General features: G+C 35.8%; 2 protein-coding genes across 2 annotated transcripts in view; one reads left to right on the top strand and one right to left on the bottom strand.

Annotated features, from left to right (window-relative positions):
* The window catches only part of Cdc73 (cell division cycle 73), a 109,059-nt gene that overhangs the window by 46,049 nt on the left and 47,054 nt on the right, over positions 1-15,956 (top strand). The window lies entirely within an intron of this gene.
* Positions 1,132-8,657, bottom strand: B3galt2 (beta-1,3-galactosyltransferase 2). The gene is made up of 2 exons (XM_013115907.3): positions 7,999-8,657; positions 1,132-3,845 (listed from the first exon to the last, which is right to left on the bottom strand). Exon 2 carries the CDS (start codon positions 3,718-3,720, stop codon positions 2,452-2,454), a length of 1,269 nt encoding a protein of 422 aa, XP_012971361.1. The 5' UTR covers positions 3,721-3,845; positions 7,999-8,657; the 3' UTR covers positions 1,132-2,451.

A 15,956-nucleotide genomic window follows, 5' to 3' on the forward strand; every position in this document is an offset into this window, starting at 1 on the left:
TTTTTTTTTCGAGACAGGGTTCTCTGTATTGTTTTGGGGGCTGTCCTGGAACTCGCTCTGTAGACCAGGATGGCCTCGAACTCACAGAGATCCGCCTGCCTCTGCCTCCCGAGTGCTGGGATTAAAGGCGGGGGCCACCGATGCCCAGCTAATAATAGAATTTTTATTTAGTAAGGCCCGGTTGTTTTCTTAGGCAGGATTTCACTATTTAACCTGGTTTGCCTTGAACTCGCATTCCTCCATCGTTTTCCATGTGATCCTCAAAGGCAAAATTGCAGATTGTTGACATTAAGAACTTCACTGGCCGGGCGTTGGTGGCGCATGCCTTTAATCCCAGCACTTGGGAGGCAGAGGCAGGCAGATCTCTGTGAGTTCAAGGCCAGCCTGGTCTACAGAGCTAGTTCCAGGACAGTCTCCAACCAAAACAATACAGAGAAACCCTGTCTGGAAAAACAAAACAAAAAAAACAAAACAAAACAAAACAAAAAAAGAACTTCACTGATTTAATCCCCTCTGGGGACTGAGAACATCATCTTTTTCTTTCAAGTCAGTCATGAGAAATATAGAAATGATTTTAAATTAATACCTGAGAATAAGTACTTAAATATTTCTAAGAATTCTGTTTTTTGAAGTCAGTGTTTTAAACCCAATAATCTTATCCTATTATAGTTTCAAATGTTCCTTGGGGGTTCTGTTTCTGTCACATACATATGCATGAGTGCTCGCAAACATACACAATCCCCCTTTCTTCATAAAACTTCTGTGGCATAAAGTCTACACTGACATCCCTCTGTCTTCCATCACTGATGGGATTTTGTATGTCTTTTTGTAGTAATATTGGTAACTCTGCAGTTGCATTGAATAATTAAGTGAAAATAATCATTAAGCAAGAGCTGGTGGATGTTTCATAGCTGACTGTTCAGAATCATTTGATGTGGAATAGAGTACTTATACTGCTCATTTAAAAGGGGAGCTAAATTTAAGTAAAACCCTGTATTACTAACAATACTTTTTGTGCTTCTGGCAATTTATTCTCATAATAGGTTCAGTGATAAAAGTGATTATTAGAATTCTGGTCAGATATTCTGACTTAATTAAAATTGATAAATTTACATGGAATTAAAAACACTATTTTAAAGTCAGTGGGCTTGTGTTTATTGATGATAAAATTCATAATGGGGCCAAACAAAACATGAGAACTTTTGTATAACAGACATTCAGTTTAGGGTTTTGTTGTGTGCCTTTTAAAAGCGAATAGTAAAAGTGCATTGAGTATGTTGTCCATTCCAAAAACAAATAGTCATCAAACATTTGTAGCTTCTCCCCATCCCTCCCTAGTGGTTTTTAATTGGTGATACAGATATTTGCCATTTACCAAATTAAAAACTTAGGTTTGTTAAACTTGACATTGAGAGAAAGAAATAAGTTCCCTAAAATGATTAAGTGTTCGCTTATGCACACCTGCTCTCAGGAAACAAACTTGCCACCTGTTGCTATTTGGCAGACATGCATCTTAAAATGAAATTACTACCTGTATCCCTTTTCCTCCCTTTTTCAACAACACATCATCATTGTGCTTTTATGTTAGTACTTTTGCTTCAGTTAGAGGTTCCATTTTACATTCATATGAAGCCAGGTATAGTTGTAGTTAAATGGTAGCACTCCAAGAGTGCAATATTTTGTCCAAATGCAAAATTCTTTGAAATACTGGCTTAGCCCTTAATATCAATGAGGAAACAATTTATCTATTTTGAAACCTTTAATAATTCATTTTATAAAAACTTGAGCCTGAGACACATTATTTTTTCACATTTATCACATGTCAAAATAATTTCCCCAGCATATATGAGAATTAATAAAAAATTAAAACACTTGTCAGTTATTTTTAAAAGTAAATGCTTGAATGAGAATTGCATTGCTCAAACACTTGAATGCTATAAATTAGTTTATGGAATAACTAAGTCTTATTGCATGTAGTATAGTTTGGAACTCTAGAGTCTGGTCAGAAAAGATGTTCTTTGCACAGTTACAAAGTTCCTTAAAATCAATATTACTGTCTTATTTACATTAAATTATGGTGAAATCCAAAGTAAATCTAGGAGTCTTTTGACTGTCTTCATTTCTTAAATTAAGATTATATGGAAATGTATGCAGTTACACATTGTATTGGTCCCTTATGTGAGACTTGGACCATTTATGTATGCATGCTTATTATTGCATGTTAATACAGAGAATCCCTTTATACAGTTTTCAATAGAGTCTTTTGGGATGCCTTTTTGTCATACTGTTGTAATTTTATGAGTTAGCGTCCTCAGAAATTAAAAAAAATAGTTTTGAGTTCCATTATGTGATGAGTTGAACTAAAACTTGTCCTATGTATGTAATCAAATTTTTAACTATACATGCTGTAAGCATTATTTACAGATTACACAATTGAACAAAAATAGTCTTTTAATGTAGTTTGCGGTGCCGATACCTGCCTGCTTTTTCCTTTGCTGCGTTGGCACAGGCATTGTGCTTATTTTGTTGTAAGTGGTTCCAGTATTTTATCAGTTCACTAGGCTGGAACTGATGAGAGGTAATTAGGTGGCTGTATTTACAGCTTGAGTAAGAAACTCGCCAGTGATTGAACACGAACTCATTGGGAGGGGGCACAGGATCAATTCTCAACTTAGCAAGACAGATCCCTACATACACATCTTCCAAGTGCAAACGGCGGATGCCTAAAGAAACCTTAAATATCTTTTCTGCTAGATCCCCAGAAAAAACATAACCAGTTCCTGAGCAGAAGACAGGGTAACGCTCACTTGGATAAAGGTCTGGTGGCATGTACCACTTGCTGTCTTTGTTTCTGTTAGGTGCATAGCCTCTCATTAGGTATCCAGTAAAATAGTTATGTCTAGGAGGCAGGTCTGGCTTTAGTAACTTGTGTATTAAATATTCGGTGTTGACGAACATGTCACTGTCCGTTTTCATGACATATGGAACATGTGGACAGTATGTTGCAACCCAGTTCATACCCATTAGTGTTTTAATGGTCAGATTATAGTACGTATCTAAGTATTCCTGTTGAATAATGTCATGATATTGTCTGCTTTCTTCCAGAATTGCATGTTGAATATAGCTATTTAGCTTAATACTTATGCCCAATAAAAACATCCGTGTGATTTGGATGCCAGGCGCTAAACTTTCATTGCCCCACGTTTGCCGGATAGCTCGTCTTGCTTCTATTTGTCCAGGTTCTGCAGCTATTAGTAGTATTAAAAATGGGCTTTTCTCTTGGCATTTTTCAGGCTCATTGATAATATATTTGAAATGGTAAGAGTTTGGATATCCAGTACCCTTTTCATTATAGTTACTTCCATTGGCACTAAGTGTATTCTCTAGTCCTGTAACTCCTTGTGGAGATAGCTCTGTGTTATTGGAGTTAGTTGCTGTCTGAGGCCTCAGAGTCTGAGGAACTGCATCTTTCCAAATGTTCCGAAGGGAGCTGTGATTTGTTTCACTTCTTGTAGAACGAAATCCTCGGAAGGTGTATGTCACAGGATTTTCTTTGAATCCAGGTCTACCCGGTAGCCAGTCATGATGATTGAAAAACAAAAACATAGCAAAAAGAAACACTAGAGAAAGTACGCCCACAAGGTGGGTCCGGAACAGAGACCTTTTAGCATTCCAGGTCATCTTTGCAAAGCAGCAGTGTCTCCTCCTCCACTGAAGCATGTTGTAGATATCCAGGGATAGAGTAAGTAAGGTGTACGAGGCCCAGAATACTGTTATTTTTCCAGAATCAACACTGATCTTTGGTCATCATTTTCTGGTTCAGTTATGTGTCCCTCGAAGTCATTCTGTAAAGGTGAAGCATAATGGTTAACAAAATGCAAAATCTTACGAACTGCCTTAAAAGGGCTCTGATGACTAATAAGAGGACGTTTTTAAGCTGTGAAAAATAGGATAAACCAGAAGAAAGCATATAATTTGTTTCCTTTTGACAAAAAAATAAACAAGGTTTCTTTTAAAATATTATTGTAGCACAATGATCATTTGAAAGGTAAATGATAGATTATTAATTTTTTTGGACCCACTTGATCTCAGTTGCTCTGGGCATCTGTCCTTTTGACTTAAGGTAAAGATTTTAAAAGTTGTATCATGTAGAAAGTTAAAATGCTTTTAGATTTCTGACAAAGGCTCAGTAAGAAGGCCATCGGAACAGATGGAAAGTTTATTGACATTAATTAAAATTGATTTGACATACCATGACGATATGGGGCAGTCAGTGGCCTTTTTTGGAAAAGAGTCATGTATTGGTTTTGGGACAGACGGTGTAGATTCGATTGTGGCAAAGTTCAGTTAGTCCCAGTATACTGCTTGGCACATTTCCACTGGCCCCCACTGTGTTGAGAAAGCCAGTAAGAAGATACACCTGTCAAAATTAATTTTCAGGGTCCAGTAATTTCAGTGTGAGATTAGACAGTAATAAGTGATTAACATTTTTAAGTACTTGGCTAATTTTAACCAAGTACACCTCAAATAGGAAGAATCCAAGAGATCAATCTTATTTACCTGTGGTTTTGGCAAAGACATACATTTTGCACAGTTTTTTTTAAATATATTTTTGCAAAATATAGTCAGTGGCCACTACTATCTTTAACTGCTTAAACCTCATTTGCCACAAAATATATTTTAAAATATTCTTAAATTGTGCTTAGTTGCATAATCTGCAGCAAGGAGAAATTAGTTTAATTTTTAAGTCGTTATAGTAATATTACCCTTCCATTCTAAGATCTTTAAAAGGTTACAATCTGGTCAAGAGAAATTAATGATTTTTCAAGAGGCTTTTCAGTGTAGCAAAACTTATTTGTGTTTGTTATATTTTGCCTTTCTTTTTTCCTATTCTTAGATGTCACTAGATGAAATGGGATCATAGAAGTAGCTTGAATTCCAATAAAAGGTGTTTTGAGGAATAGAGGCAAATACCTAGTTTTGATTTTTTTTTTCTCCCAGTTTTTTTTTTTTTTAAACGAAACCCGGAATTAGAAGACATTTATTTAGTCATTAATTTTGAGACTGGGAATATTACATTTTTTGTGCTCAAGAAGTGATTTTATTTCATTAATTCACTGAAATAGTTTCTTTAAACAAAGCAAATAAAATTTTAACATAGCTACTTATTTAAAATTATATGTGTAAATGCTTGTGTTTTTAGATTATGGTTGTGATCAACTTATGGTTGATGGTAAGAGTGGTTTAACACTAACAGAAATGCTTTTTAGGAAGTAATATAATTTATGTGTAAGTCCTCAAAATTGAGTAATTGCAGCATAAAATTTACACATACGTTTCAGTTACCCCTTTGAAAAGTGTTAGATGGTTATGAATGAAGTGCTATTCTAGTAGCAGCCACTAGGAGGAGCAAGTAGATGGGAATTTGAACATTACGAATATATAACAAGGCACTAAGATTTGATCTTGTTTCTGAAATTGAATGGTGCTTTTAGTGAATAGGGTATTTCTCAAAGCTAAAGTATTTAACATCTCTCTCTCTCTCTCTCTCTCTCTCTCTCTCTCTCTCTCTCTCTCTCTCTCTCTCACACTGATTTTTTAAATATCTAGTTTGCTCTTAGTTTTATTTACATGGATTTAAATCTTTCAGTACTATATAGAGATCAAAGCTATTCTCACCCTGTGAAACATGGTTCCTATATGAGATGGTATGATTTAGAAACAAATTTACCTGCCTGTATTTACAAATTCTATTTAAAGCAGAAAAACTATTAAAGAATTTATTGGATAATTACATTATTTGGTAGCTACTAATGACACACACCCACTTTATGAGACTAGTGGATATTGAAGAGTTTTATATATATAAATTTAAATGTAGTTATTTTGGAAGGTTCACTTGGTCTGTTTCAAATATTACAAACATAAATGTATCAGCCTATTGATATAGCGATACTTAGAACATAGCTGAGATTCAATCATTCAGATACTTTAAAAGTGCAAATTTATAATTAAAAAAGGAATAAATTCAAGGTCAGATATTTAATTGAATAAGTAAAAGAACTTAAGAGAATGATGTATTGCAGTAAGTTATATCAAGAAAACAGTGTACCTGAAGTGATATTCTAAAGTGTTTTAATGTCGTAGAAGGCAGCTAATTATTAGCATGCATTCATAATTGGTTCTAGAATTATTAATTCAAATTTCACTAGAATTGCATGTTTGCAAATATCAATCTAGGAGGGCTTGGAATTCCATATAAATATACCTATTTGATAACCTCCCACTGATAGATGAAACTCATGCACCATGCGTTCTTTGCTAAAGTTTCTCAGGATGGAGTTATATATGCGTGTATCTGCATATATGTGTGCTATTAAAAAGAAAGTAAAATTGCTATAACTATTCCTCCCTTTGATAGATAATAAAATTATTCTCACTTGATGCCGGTTGTATTTTAGTTCTTGAAAAAAAGAGTAGAAAGTTAAGTATTTTGCCATGTCTTATAGTTTCTTTTTAAACAGCTCCTTTTCTGTTTTGATTATAATGCTTTCAGTATGTTTTTATATCTTATGAATTGAAACTTATAATGATGTTATTAAGTGTACCTCCCCATAGAGATCCTATTCTTTGATTTTAAAAGTTGATACAAATATATTAGTTTTTTGAAACAGTATGAGCTTTACGTGATGCTTTGATAGAAAAACTTTTATCTTGAAATATTTAGTCTATAAAACTTAATTTCTAAGATACCAAGAGAGGCTGGATTTTTAAAACTGTGTTTCACTTAATGGTTTCTGATTTTAATCTATTAGAATACAGATACTTAGTAAGCAATGATGTTTATATACAACAAAGTCTGACACACTCATTCAATCTTAATTTTGCAATACAGTGCTCCTATAGATCTTTAAATCATTTGCTTTTTGTGATTATTAAGTTTTATGAAAGTGAGGGGAAAATCAAAATACTTGATAGGTTTATAAAATTGAGTTAGTTGCTCTCCTAACATCGACTGTCCCCAGGATAGTTTATCTCTGTCTTATAGACACATGTGGAGGTAATAGGTATGTTGCTATTACATGTAAATAAACCTCAGAAACCCATTATCGATATTATTTTGATCTTGTATTGTTATTAATGGATATCTTCATATCAAGCTATTTAATGCCAGACTTGTAATTTTACTTTTAAAATCATCTCCAGGAATAGTCTTATACTTGATTATTTAGAATCAGTCTGCTACTTTCAAACTCCTTATTTCATTAATGTATTTAGAGCAACTGTTTGATATTTCTCTGTTTAAACTTGTATGCATTGATACTGTAATAACATGTGAGTGTCTCCTTGGTGGTATTATGCTTTGCATAAACTCACTACCATATGTGATCCAATGCTAATGTTTTAACTTGTAGTATCTTCTTGTAGCCCAGCAATACTTAAAATTTACTGATGTACCCTGGAATTGTCTGTCGTCTCTGATGAAATAGACATTAGAGAAAAGGTATTGCTACGAACTGTTTTGAATTTTTCCCCCCAAAAGACCCCATGATATTAACATCATTTGATGTTATTTAATTTTACTGCACTATCTTTTGATAGCCACTTTAAAGAATGTGCTTTAATTTATTAGATAAGGAATTGATTTGACCTAATTTGCTAGAGAATTGCTGTCTTTTTTTTGGTTTTTTTTTTTTTAGGGCTAAAGAATTTTCTTAGTTTAATTTCTCAGAGAATCTTTTCAGTGCATCTAGTTACTATTTTTTTTATTTTAATGTTTTCAGTCCTGCAGAATTACTCCCAACTACATACTTAGTTGAATAAAGCAATGACAGCTTATCTTCTAGAAACGGCAAATTTTAAAATCGTGTATTTAGAAACCCTTCCATAGTTTCAAGGGCAATGAACTGTATGAACTTGTTTATCAAGTATAGGTGCCTGCAGGGCTATAAAATCATAACACATTTAATGCAGATTGTACACAAGATAGTGACATACCTTTTTGTCTTGGTCAGGCCATTTAGGTGGAGAGGATTATGCCCACTGAAAATACTTTTGGCACGCCATCACTTCAGTCAAAAAAAAAAAAAAAAAAAGAAAAGAAAAAAAAAGCTGATGCTATGGAACATGCGCACATCCCCCAACAGTCTGCCTCCTGTGATTGCTTTTCACAGAATCCAAAGTGTCCATCTGTCGACGTGTCTTCAAGTTACCCTTCTTGTTCATGTGCGTCCTAGTCTTCAGAGATTTTCCCTTTCGTTCATTTTTTCTGTTTCGTTAAACAAAAGAGCTGTAGTTGTCCGTTCTATTTGGTGCACTGTTGACTCTTTCCGACAGTTGATGCATTGAGGCTCTTTACATCTGCTGTATTCCCCGGCTGGACAATGCGGTGCTGTATTCTCCTCTCAGTATCCATATTCCTAGTAATAGTGCTGAGCTGCAATGTAAAGCAGCAGAGCTAGGGTTTAGTGTTTCAGTTTCTTTGGGAAAGAAAAAAAAGGCTTTGCCTCTCCTCCGTCATTGTTGCCTGGCAGCTGCAGGAAGGATTTGTTTTTTTGGAGCAGTTTTACTGAGGTTTTAGTCTGTAATATGAAATCCACGGTTCTTCAGCTGCTGCACAGGCAGGCAGCAGTTTAAATGTGGGCTTGACAGATGCTCTCTCTGACAGAGCAGAATTTAACGTCACTGCTTGGCTGAGTCCCACGTGATTGTTTGCATTCATTTTGAGTAAAAACCTAAGGTAGGGAAAAGCTTAGAAATCTTGCTTCTATACGATACATTCTATTTATTAGCAAATACAGTGAGTGAATATGATAAAAGTATGATTATGAAGTGAAGGTTATGATTTTTAAAATCTTTATTTAAACATATGCACAGGCTTTCTGTGTTCGATGGTGACTTTCATGTTTCTTAACAAGCTTTTGTAGAGCAGCCGTAACAAGCTTTTATATGTAGCAAGTTGGTGTAAATTAACTCTTTCAGTACATTCCTACTCTTAAGGTTTTTTTTTGTCTAAATTTCTCTGATGTTCTAGTCTAGTTAAAACATTATCTTTTATCTGTATCTCATGAATCTCCCCTCCCCATTATCTACAGCTTATCTAAATCAGTGGATTACTTTAATGATTTTGTGATACAGTCTACTTTTTTGCTCTCTGTAGTTTTTAAGAGTTCTTGAAAGTAAAGTTAATTTTAAATCACTTTATTTTCAACTTAAAAATTTTTCATTTAAATTTACATGTATCATAGAATTAAAATGATAAAGTAGATGTAACACGAATATATAGATTTTCTTGATTGGTGAGTCCTACATGATTGATTGCATTTTGACTAGAAACCTAAGGTAAAGAAAAGCTTAGAACTTTCGTTTTTGTATAATAGATATTGCTTATATTTATATTTATTGCTGCGTGCGTGTGCTGCGCGTGTGTGCGTGTATGTGTGTGTAAACCTAGCTGTCTAGGAGTCTGGGCACTTGGGCATCTTTTTCTACAAGATCGCTGGGGCAGGTATTTTTGTTATTTGTTTTTAATGGCCACAATCAACATTTTTCTTCTGATAGTTTAGACATACTCACTGCTAGAAATTTATAGTCTTAGAGCTTATGCTCTATATTTTAGGGGTGCAGACTTCATTTTCTCAAACAGTGAGAAATATTTCAGGTGAATAAAAATTACACTTCCTTTAATAGCTTTATTTATTGATTTTTTGCCTTCATGTTTTACTTACAGTGTGCTTTGTTGGTTTTGGTGTACTCTATGGCTTTCTTAGTTTGTGTCTTACATTCCCTGGAAATGTTACAACGTAAAATCTAAGAATGAAAGAAAATACTATAAAGGAGAAACTTGAAGTTTAGAGCTTTAGCCTTCCTTAGTTACATTGTAAGAAGAGGACTGAAACTCATGTTTCTTAGCATTTGAGTTTTAAAACTCCATACCATAGTCTTCACTGGTTTTTCTTTTTTTGGCTTGGTAGTTAGACAAACTAATAGGTAAGGGAGTAATGTTCATTGAATCTGCTTAAATGATTTCTCCAAAGTAGAATTGGACTCTTTAATATCAGTTATTCTTAATAGTGGGGCTTAGCTGAGGTTGGGGACAATAAAGTTGTTGTTTCTTTCAAATTTCATCGTGTGGTAAGGACCTGAGTTTGTATGTAAATGATCTTCCTTTATGATAGTTTTATTATGGCAATATCTATTTTAAAGATGAGGAACTGGTACCTGGCGTTGTGAAATAATTAATCAGCTAACTAATGATGGGAAAGGATTAGATTAGAATTTTGAAACATGATTCTTTAAATTTTTAAAATTTGAATTCCTATAATCTTTTTTTTTCTTCCTTTTTTGAGGTGGGATTTTTCTGTGTCACTTTGGAGCCTGTCCTGAAACTCACTCTATAGACAAAGCTGGCCTCGAACTCGCAGAGATCCACTTGCCTCTGTTAGGATTAAAGACGTGCACCACTGCTCGACCCCCATCCTTTCTCTAGGGCAGGACAGAGTAATTAATTATTTTGCCAATTATTGTTAATGTGTTTTAAATCTATCTTTTGGCAATACAATATTGAAAACTGGGCAATGCTAGGTAGGTACATTTTTTACTTCTGATCTACATCCCCAGCAATGTGTTTTTTAATTTTTAATTCACAGTAATTAAACATATTTTTAAGGTACAGTGAGATATTTTATACAATGTGTAATGATCATTCCAAGACAGCTGGCACATACATCACCTCTAAGATGGCCTGTTTTGATATTGAACTGGGTTTATTATGGCTCTCAATTACTGAAGGCTTCATGGATAACTCAATAATGATTCCCATCTATGTTGGGTTGAAGCCTGAATTACCCACCAGTGCGATGTTTTTTCTACCCATTGCTATGGAACAAGTGTTTATATGACAAGAAGATGTCTGAGGTTGGTAACCAGAGGTTCTGTGCATCAGGCGTAGTACACAGCAAGAATTTAATTCAAATTATAATCAATATTTTATCTTTGTTTCTTAAAATTTAAGTTGATTAACAGCGATGAAGTAAAATTTCCTTTAGTGATGTTTTCTAACAACTTCTGGTTTTCAGGCAAGATATATGGTGGAAATCTGTGACAGGAAACTTTGTACAACTTCTTCCTTTAGTTTCTTTTAAATCTGAATTTGGTGGTTAATTAACTTAAATAATTGTGGCATGTTTCTTGGTCAGACTTAGCAAACTGACAGTTGCCTTGCTAGGTACCCCTTCTAATCCGTACCCCACCCCCACCCCAGGGTTTCTCTTTGTAGCTTTGTAGCTCCTGGCACTCATTCTGTAGACCAGGCCGGCCTCCAACTCATGGGCTTCTCCTGCCTTTGCCTCCCCAGTGCCGGGATTAAAGGTGTGCAGTACCACTGCCTGGCAGTATTGCTAAGTTTTAGAGTTATAAGTGGCATGTAAGTGTTGTTTACATAGATCTGTATTTATTTATTTATTTATTTATTTATTTATTTATTTATTTATTTATTTTATGTTGTTTTTTAATGTTTAATAGGTACCTATTACTTTGGGTAGTGTTGCCTAAACTGTCCACCTGCCCTTCCTTCCTTCCTTCCTTCCTTCCTTCCTTCCTTCCTTCCTTCCTTCCTTCCTTCCTTCCTCCCTCCCTCCCTCCCTCCCTCCCTCCTTCCCTCCCTCCTTCCCTCCCTCCCTAAGAATTTACCTAGACATGTCTATAATAACCCTTAAGGAATTGGAACTTAAAGAAGGGGTTTGTAATGCTTCCTAACGCTACTTAATATACGGTCATTCCCTTATTCATATAGTTAATGGTGCTGAGTAATTTACATGATATAAACTGGCAGTAAGTTTTGAAATTGTTTATATTGTTATCTGTAAATTCAATCATTTGTTTTTATTTAAAATTTTTTGACAAGAAATGGCGGTAGAACACTGAGCTATTGCTGTTGAGTAAAAGAAGGGGGACATAAGTCTACTCTTGCCTACATCAGTCTCCTTTTTGTTTGTGCATTATGTGGCACCCTAAAGTTGATAATTATTTCAGCTCATGACAAGAACTAAATACTTTTTAGTGCAAGGTTTTTTGAAGTAGGTATAAATTTTCATCATGTTTACTTGAAATTTACTTTTTTACATAGTTATCTAGGGACTAGGGTTAGTTTTACTGATATTCCCTAATGTATGTAATATTTACTTGTAGTTTATACCTCTTGGCTTTTAAAAATTACAGACTTTTTCACTGAATGAAAGATGCAGACAAATGACATAGTTTTGGTTACTTAATGTTAGGAAATATCTTTACCCTTTAAAAAATTACTTATTAAAATATTTTTTCTGTGAAGTCCTGTAGTCATATGTGAACTGCTTATTGTGTTTTGAACTTAGAGAGCATGTATTAGCCTAATTGTAAATTAGCTATCTCAGAGTGACCACAAGTATCAGTATTTGCCTGCCTTTCTTTTCTCCTTCAGTTTTTATTAAGCTACATAGCAGATACTCATGTTAAGAATTTCTTTTGACTTGAAAGCAAAGTTAAACAATAGTTATCAGCATTTTTAAACTATAAATATGGTTCACAAACTATTAACCTAAAAACAGTATAATTTAAAATTTTTAGTGATTTGACACATGATTTTGCTTTCATGTTCTGTTATCTCAGTGAGTTGGCAGTTTCAGTTAGGTATACCTTTTTCCAATTAAAAAATTATGCTTTTGGACTATGGAAATGGCTCAGTGAATAAGTTGCTTGCTGTACAATAAGGATGGCCTGGTAAATATACTCAGCACCAATTTTTTCCGTTTAAAGAAAAATTGTATAAAATGTCATCTGTATTTTAGACCTCAGACCAAAATATTTGATTATATCATTTATTAGTCAATGAATCATGATTGATATTAGTTTGAAATGCTTGTTTCCAAGAAAGGGATTGGGTGACATTCAGTCCCTTGTTAATTTAAGGAAGAAGTCCACTGTATAGAAAGTTAGAAAGTCAGAGTAGTGTTTATATATATAAAAAGACGGTCTTTCTTTGTAACCATGGCTCTCCTGAGAATCACTGTAAAGACAGACTGGCTTCAAACTCCTAGATAACTGCCTGCCTCTGCCTCCTGAGGACTGAGATTAGAAGTGTACCTCACTATGCATGGTTTGTTAATAATATTTAATGGGTCACTTTGCATCTAGAGGTAATCACCATCTGTAGGCAGGTTCAAAAAGGCAGCTACTGAATCATCTGAAATATGATTAAGGATTTTCTGACTCCATTTAGTATACTAAACCAGTACTGCTACATTCTAATGTCTTTCACTCATGTTTTTATTTGTAATTGTTTATAACAATAGACCTGAAGTGTTTTCAGTTTTGTAATATTTACATGAGCATAATGTGATTTCCTGGGAATCATCATCAATTGATGTTTTTCTTTCTCAATATATGTTTTTAAATTTAGAAACATGCATGCGTTACATGTCAATCTCGGCTCCCTCTCCCACCCCTCCTCCCTTGTCCCTTCACCAGCCCCCCCTCCAGCTCCCTACCCAATCCCTACATCATTCCCCAGGGAGGGTAAAGCCCTCCATGGGGGGGGGGTCTCCAGAGTTTGTCATTTCATCCAGGGTAGGACCTAGGCCCTTCTCCATGTATCCAGGCTGAGAGAGCATCCCTCCATGTGGAGTGAACTCTCAAAGTTCATTCGTACGCCATGGTAAACACTAGTCTAGTACCCAAGGCCCCACAGAGGTTCTAGGTTGGCATATAAGGTAGTTGTCAATATCATCAAGGAGGGGCTATTAAGGTAATCTCTCTGCTATTGCTTAGTTTGCCAGTTGGTGTCATCCTTGTAGATCTCTGGAAATCTCACTAGTGTTAGCTCTCTCCTCAAGCCTATAATGAGTGGCAGACCCCAAGCACAGGTAGGTGGCCCGGAAATGGGCCCTGGTTTACCTAGTCCCGTGGGTGGAGCTGGAGACTCGGCTGCATTGGCTGCCACCACTGCTGGGATGGAAGCCACAGTGCTCAATCAATCTTAAACATGAAACTTAATCATTTAAAGACATGTTTTATGCATACAACATATGCTGGGTATAGTTTTAAATGTTTTTAGTATATCTGTACATTGACTGACTATGTCAGGCTGAAAGTTTCATGAAGATTCAGGTTTTAGAGTATTTTCAGTTAGGGATATTCTGCAGGTAGCTGCCAGGAGACGTGTGTGTGTGTGTGTGTGTGTGTGTGTGTGTGTGTGTGTGTGTGTGTGTGTGTAATGTATCTCAATACCAATATTCCTCTGAACCATGAATGTGGGAAATCTTTTTTTAATTTACGTATTTTTTTGTTTTGTTTTTCAAGACATTTGTTTTTCAAGACAGGGTTTCTCTGGGAACTATAGGCTGACTTTGAACTCAGAGACTCATCTTCCTCTGTTAGGATTCGAGGCATTTGCCACTCCTTCTTGCCCCACCTGTCTCTGTCTCTGTCTCTGTCTCTGTGTCTGTCTCTGTCTCTCTGTGTGTCTCTCTCTCAAGGCTTTTCATCTTCAGCAGGAACATCTCCTTCTTGCCCCACCGATGTCAGGTACCTAGCATGCATGAGGAGGAGAGAGAGGGAGAGGAGAGAGGAGAGAGGGAGAGGAGAGAGGAGAGAGGAGAGAGGGAGAGGAGAGAGGGGAGAGGAGAGAGGGAGAGGAGAGAGGAGAGAGATCAAAAGGTACCATACTAGAGAATGAGAGAGTAAAAATCCAAAGGTATGAGAACCAGGAGAACCCATGGTAAAATTTAATTTACAGTAGGATGAGAAGGCAGGCAAATGATTTCTCTGTTTGAAGACAAAACAAATTCTGTCTCTGTTCTTTTTTATTGTTTGGGTCTTTAATGGGTAGATACTTGATTCCCACTTACATTGGGGTATACAGTGCAATTGGCTTTACTCAGGCTACTGATTCAAGTATTAACCTGATATAGAAACTGTCATGCATTTCAAATAATACTGGCCCATTCAAACTGGTGCAAAAAACTTACCATTGTAATTGTCCTTATCTTGCTGTCAACTAGAAGAGTATACACCTGTCAGTGACGCGTATGTAAACTGTTTTACAGTAGCAAACATTTAGAATTATGCTTAGTAATTGAATATGTGGACATTATTTTCACAATTCCCCCATCCCTCTTAGATAATTAATTTTTTGTTGAATTTTATAAGTGCATTCACTTTTAGTGATCATTCATTGTTAAAACATTTTTAAGTGTTTAGGCATCAAAACATTACAAATGTTGAAGTAAAGTGGTAAATTTTTGGGGGGGGTTTCTTTTTCTTAATTTTTTAAAATTTATTTTTCAGTTTAAATTTAGATAAGAAACAAGGTTGCTTCACAAGTCAGTTCCAGGTCCCTCTCCCTTTCCCTCCCCTCCTCCCGTGCCCTCCCCCCAACCCTACCCCATTGTCCCCTCATTCCCCCAGGGAGGGTGAGGCCCTCCATGGGGGTGTCCATAGTCTGTCATTTCATATAGGGAAGGGCCTAGACCCTTCCCCAAGAGTTCAGGGTGAGAGTGCACCTCACATTGTTGGATGGGAGTCCAAAGTCCGTGTGTATACTTGGGATGGGTACTGATCTGCTGCCCAAGGCTCAATAGATTCCCTAGGCCTCCTCACTGACACCCACATTCAGGGGGTCTTGATCAGTCCCATGCTGGATTCCCAGGCTGATGCCTGGGATTCAAGAGTTAACCTTTGTCAGGTCAGCTGTTTCTGGGGGTTAAACCAGCCCAGTCTTAATCCCTTTGGTCATCAGTCCTCCCCTCTCTGTTACTGGCTTTCTTGAGTTCAGCTCAGTACTTAAACGATGGAGTCTGCCTCTTCTTTGATCAGCCACTGAATGAAGTTTCTGTTTCCCATGGGATTGTAGGCTGGCACTCCCGAGATCTATGTCTAAAATCCATATATGGGAGAGTTCATGCCATGTTTCTCTTTTT

This window comes from Mesocricetus auratus, unplaced genomic scaffold, assembly GCF_017639785.1.
Source record: "Mesocricetus auratus isolate SY011 unplaced genomic scaffold, BCM_Maur_2.0 Super-Scaffold_100676, whole genome shotgun sequence".
Lineage (NCBI taxonomy): Eukaryota > Metazoa > Chordata > Mammalia > Rodentia > Cricetidae > Mesocricetus > Mesocricetus auratus.

Excerpts from the sequence above, each read along its gene's own strand:
- B3galt2 (XM_013115907.3), bottom strand. The coding sequence starts at position 3,720 with ATGCTTCAGTGGAGGAGGAGACACTGCTGCTTTGCAAAGATGACCTGG.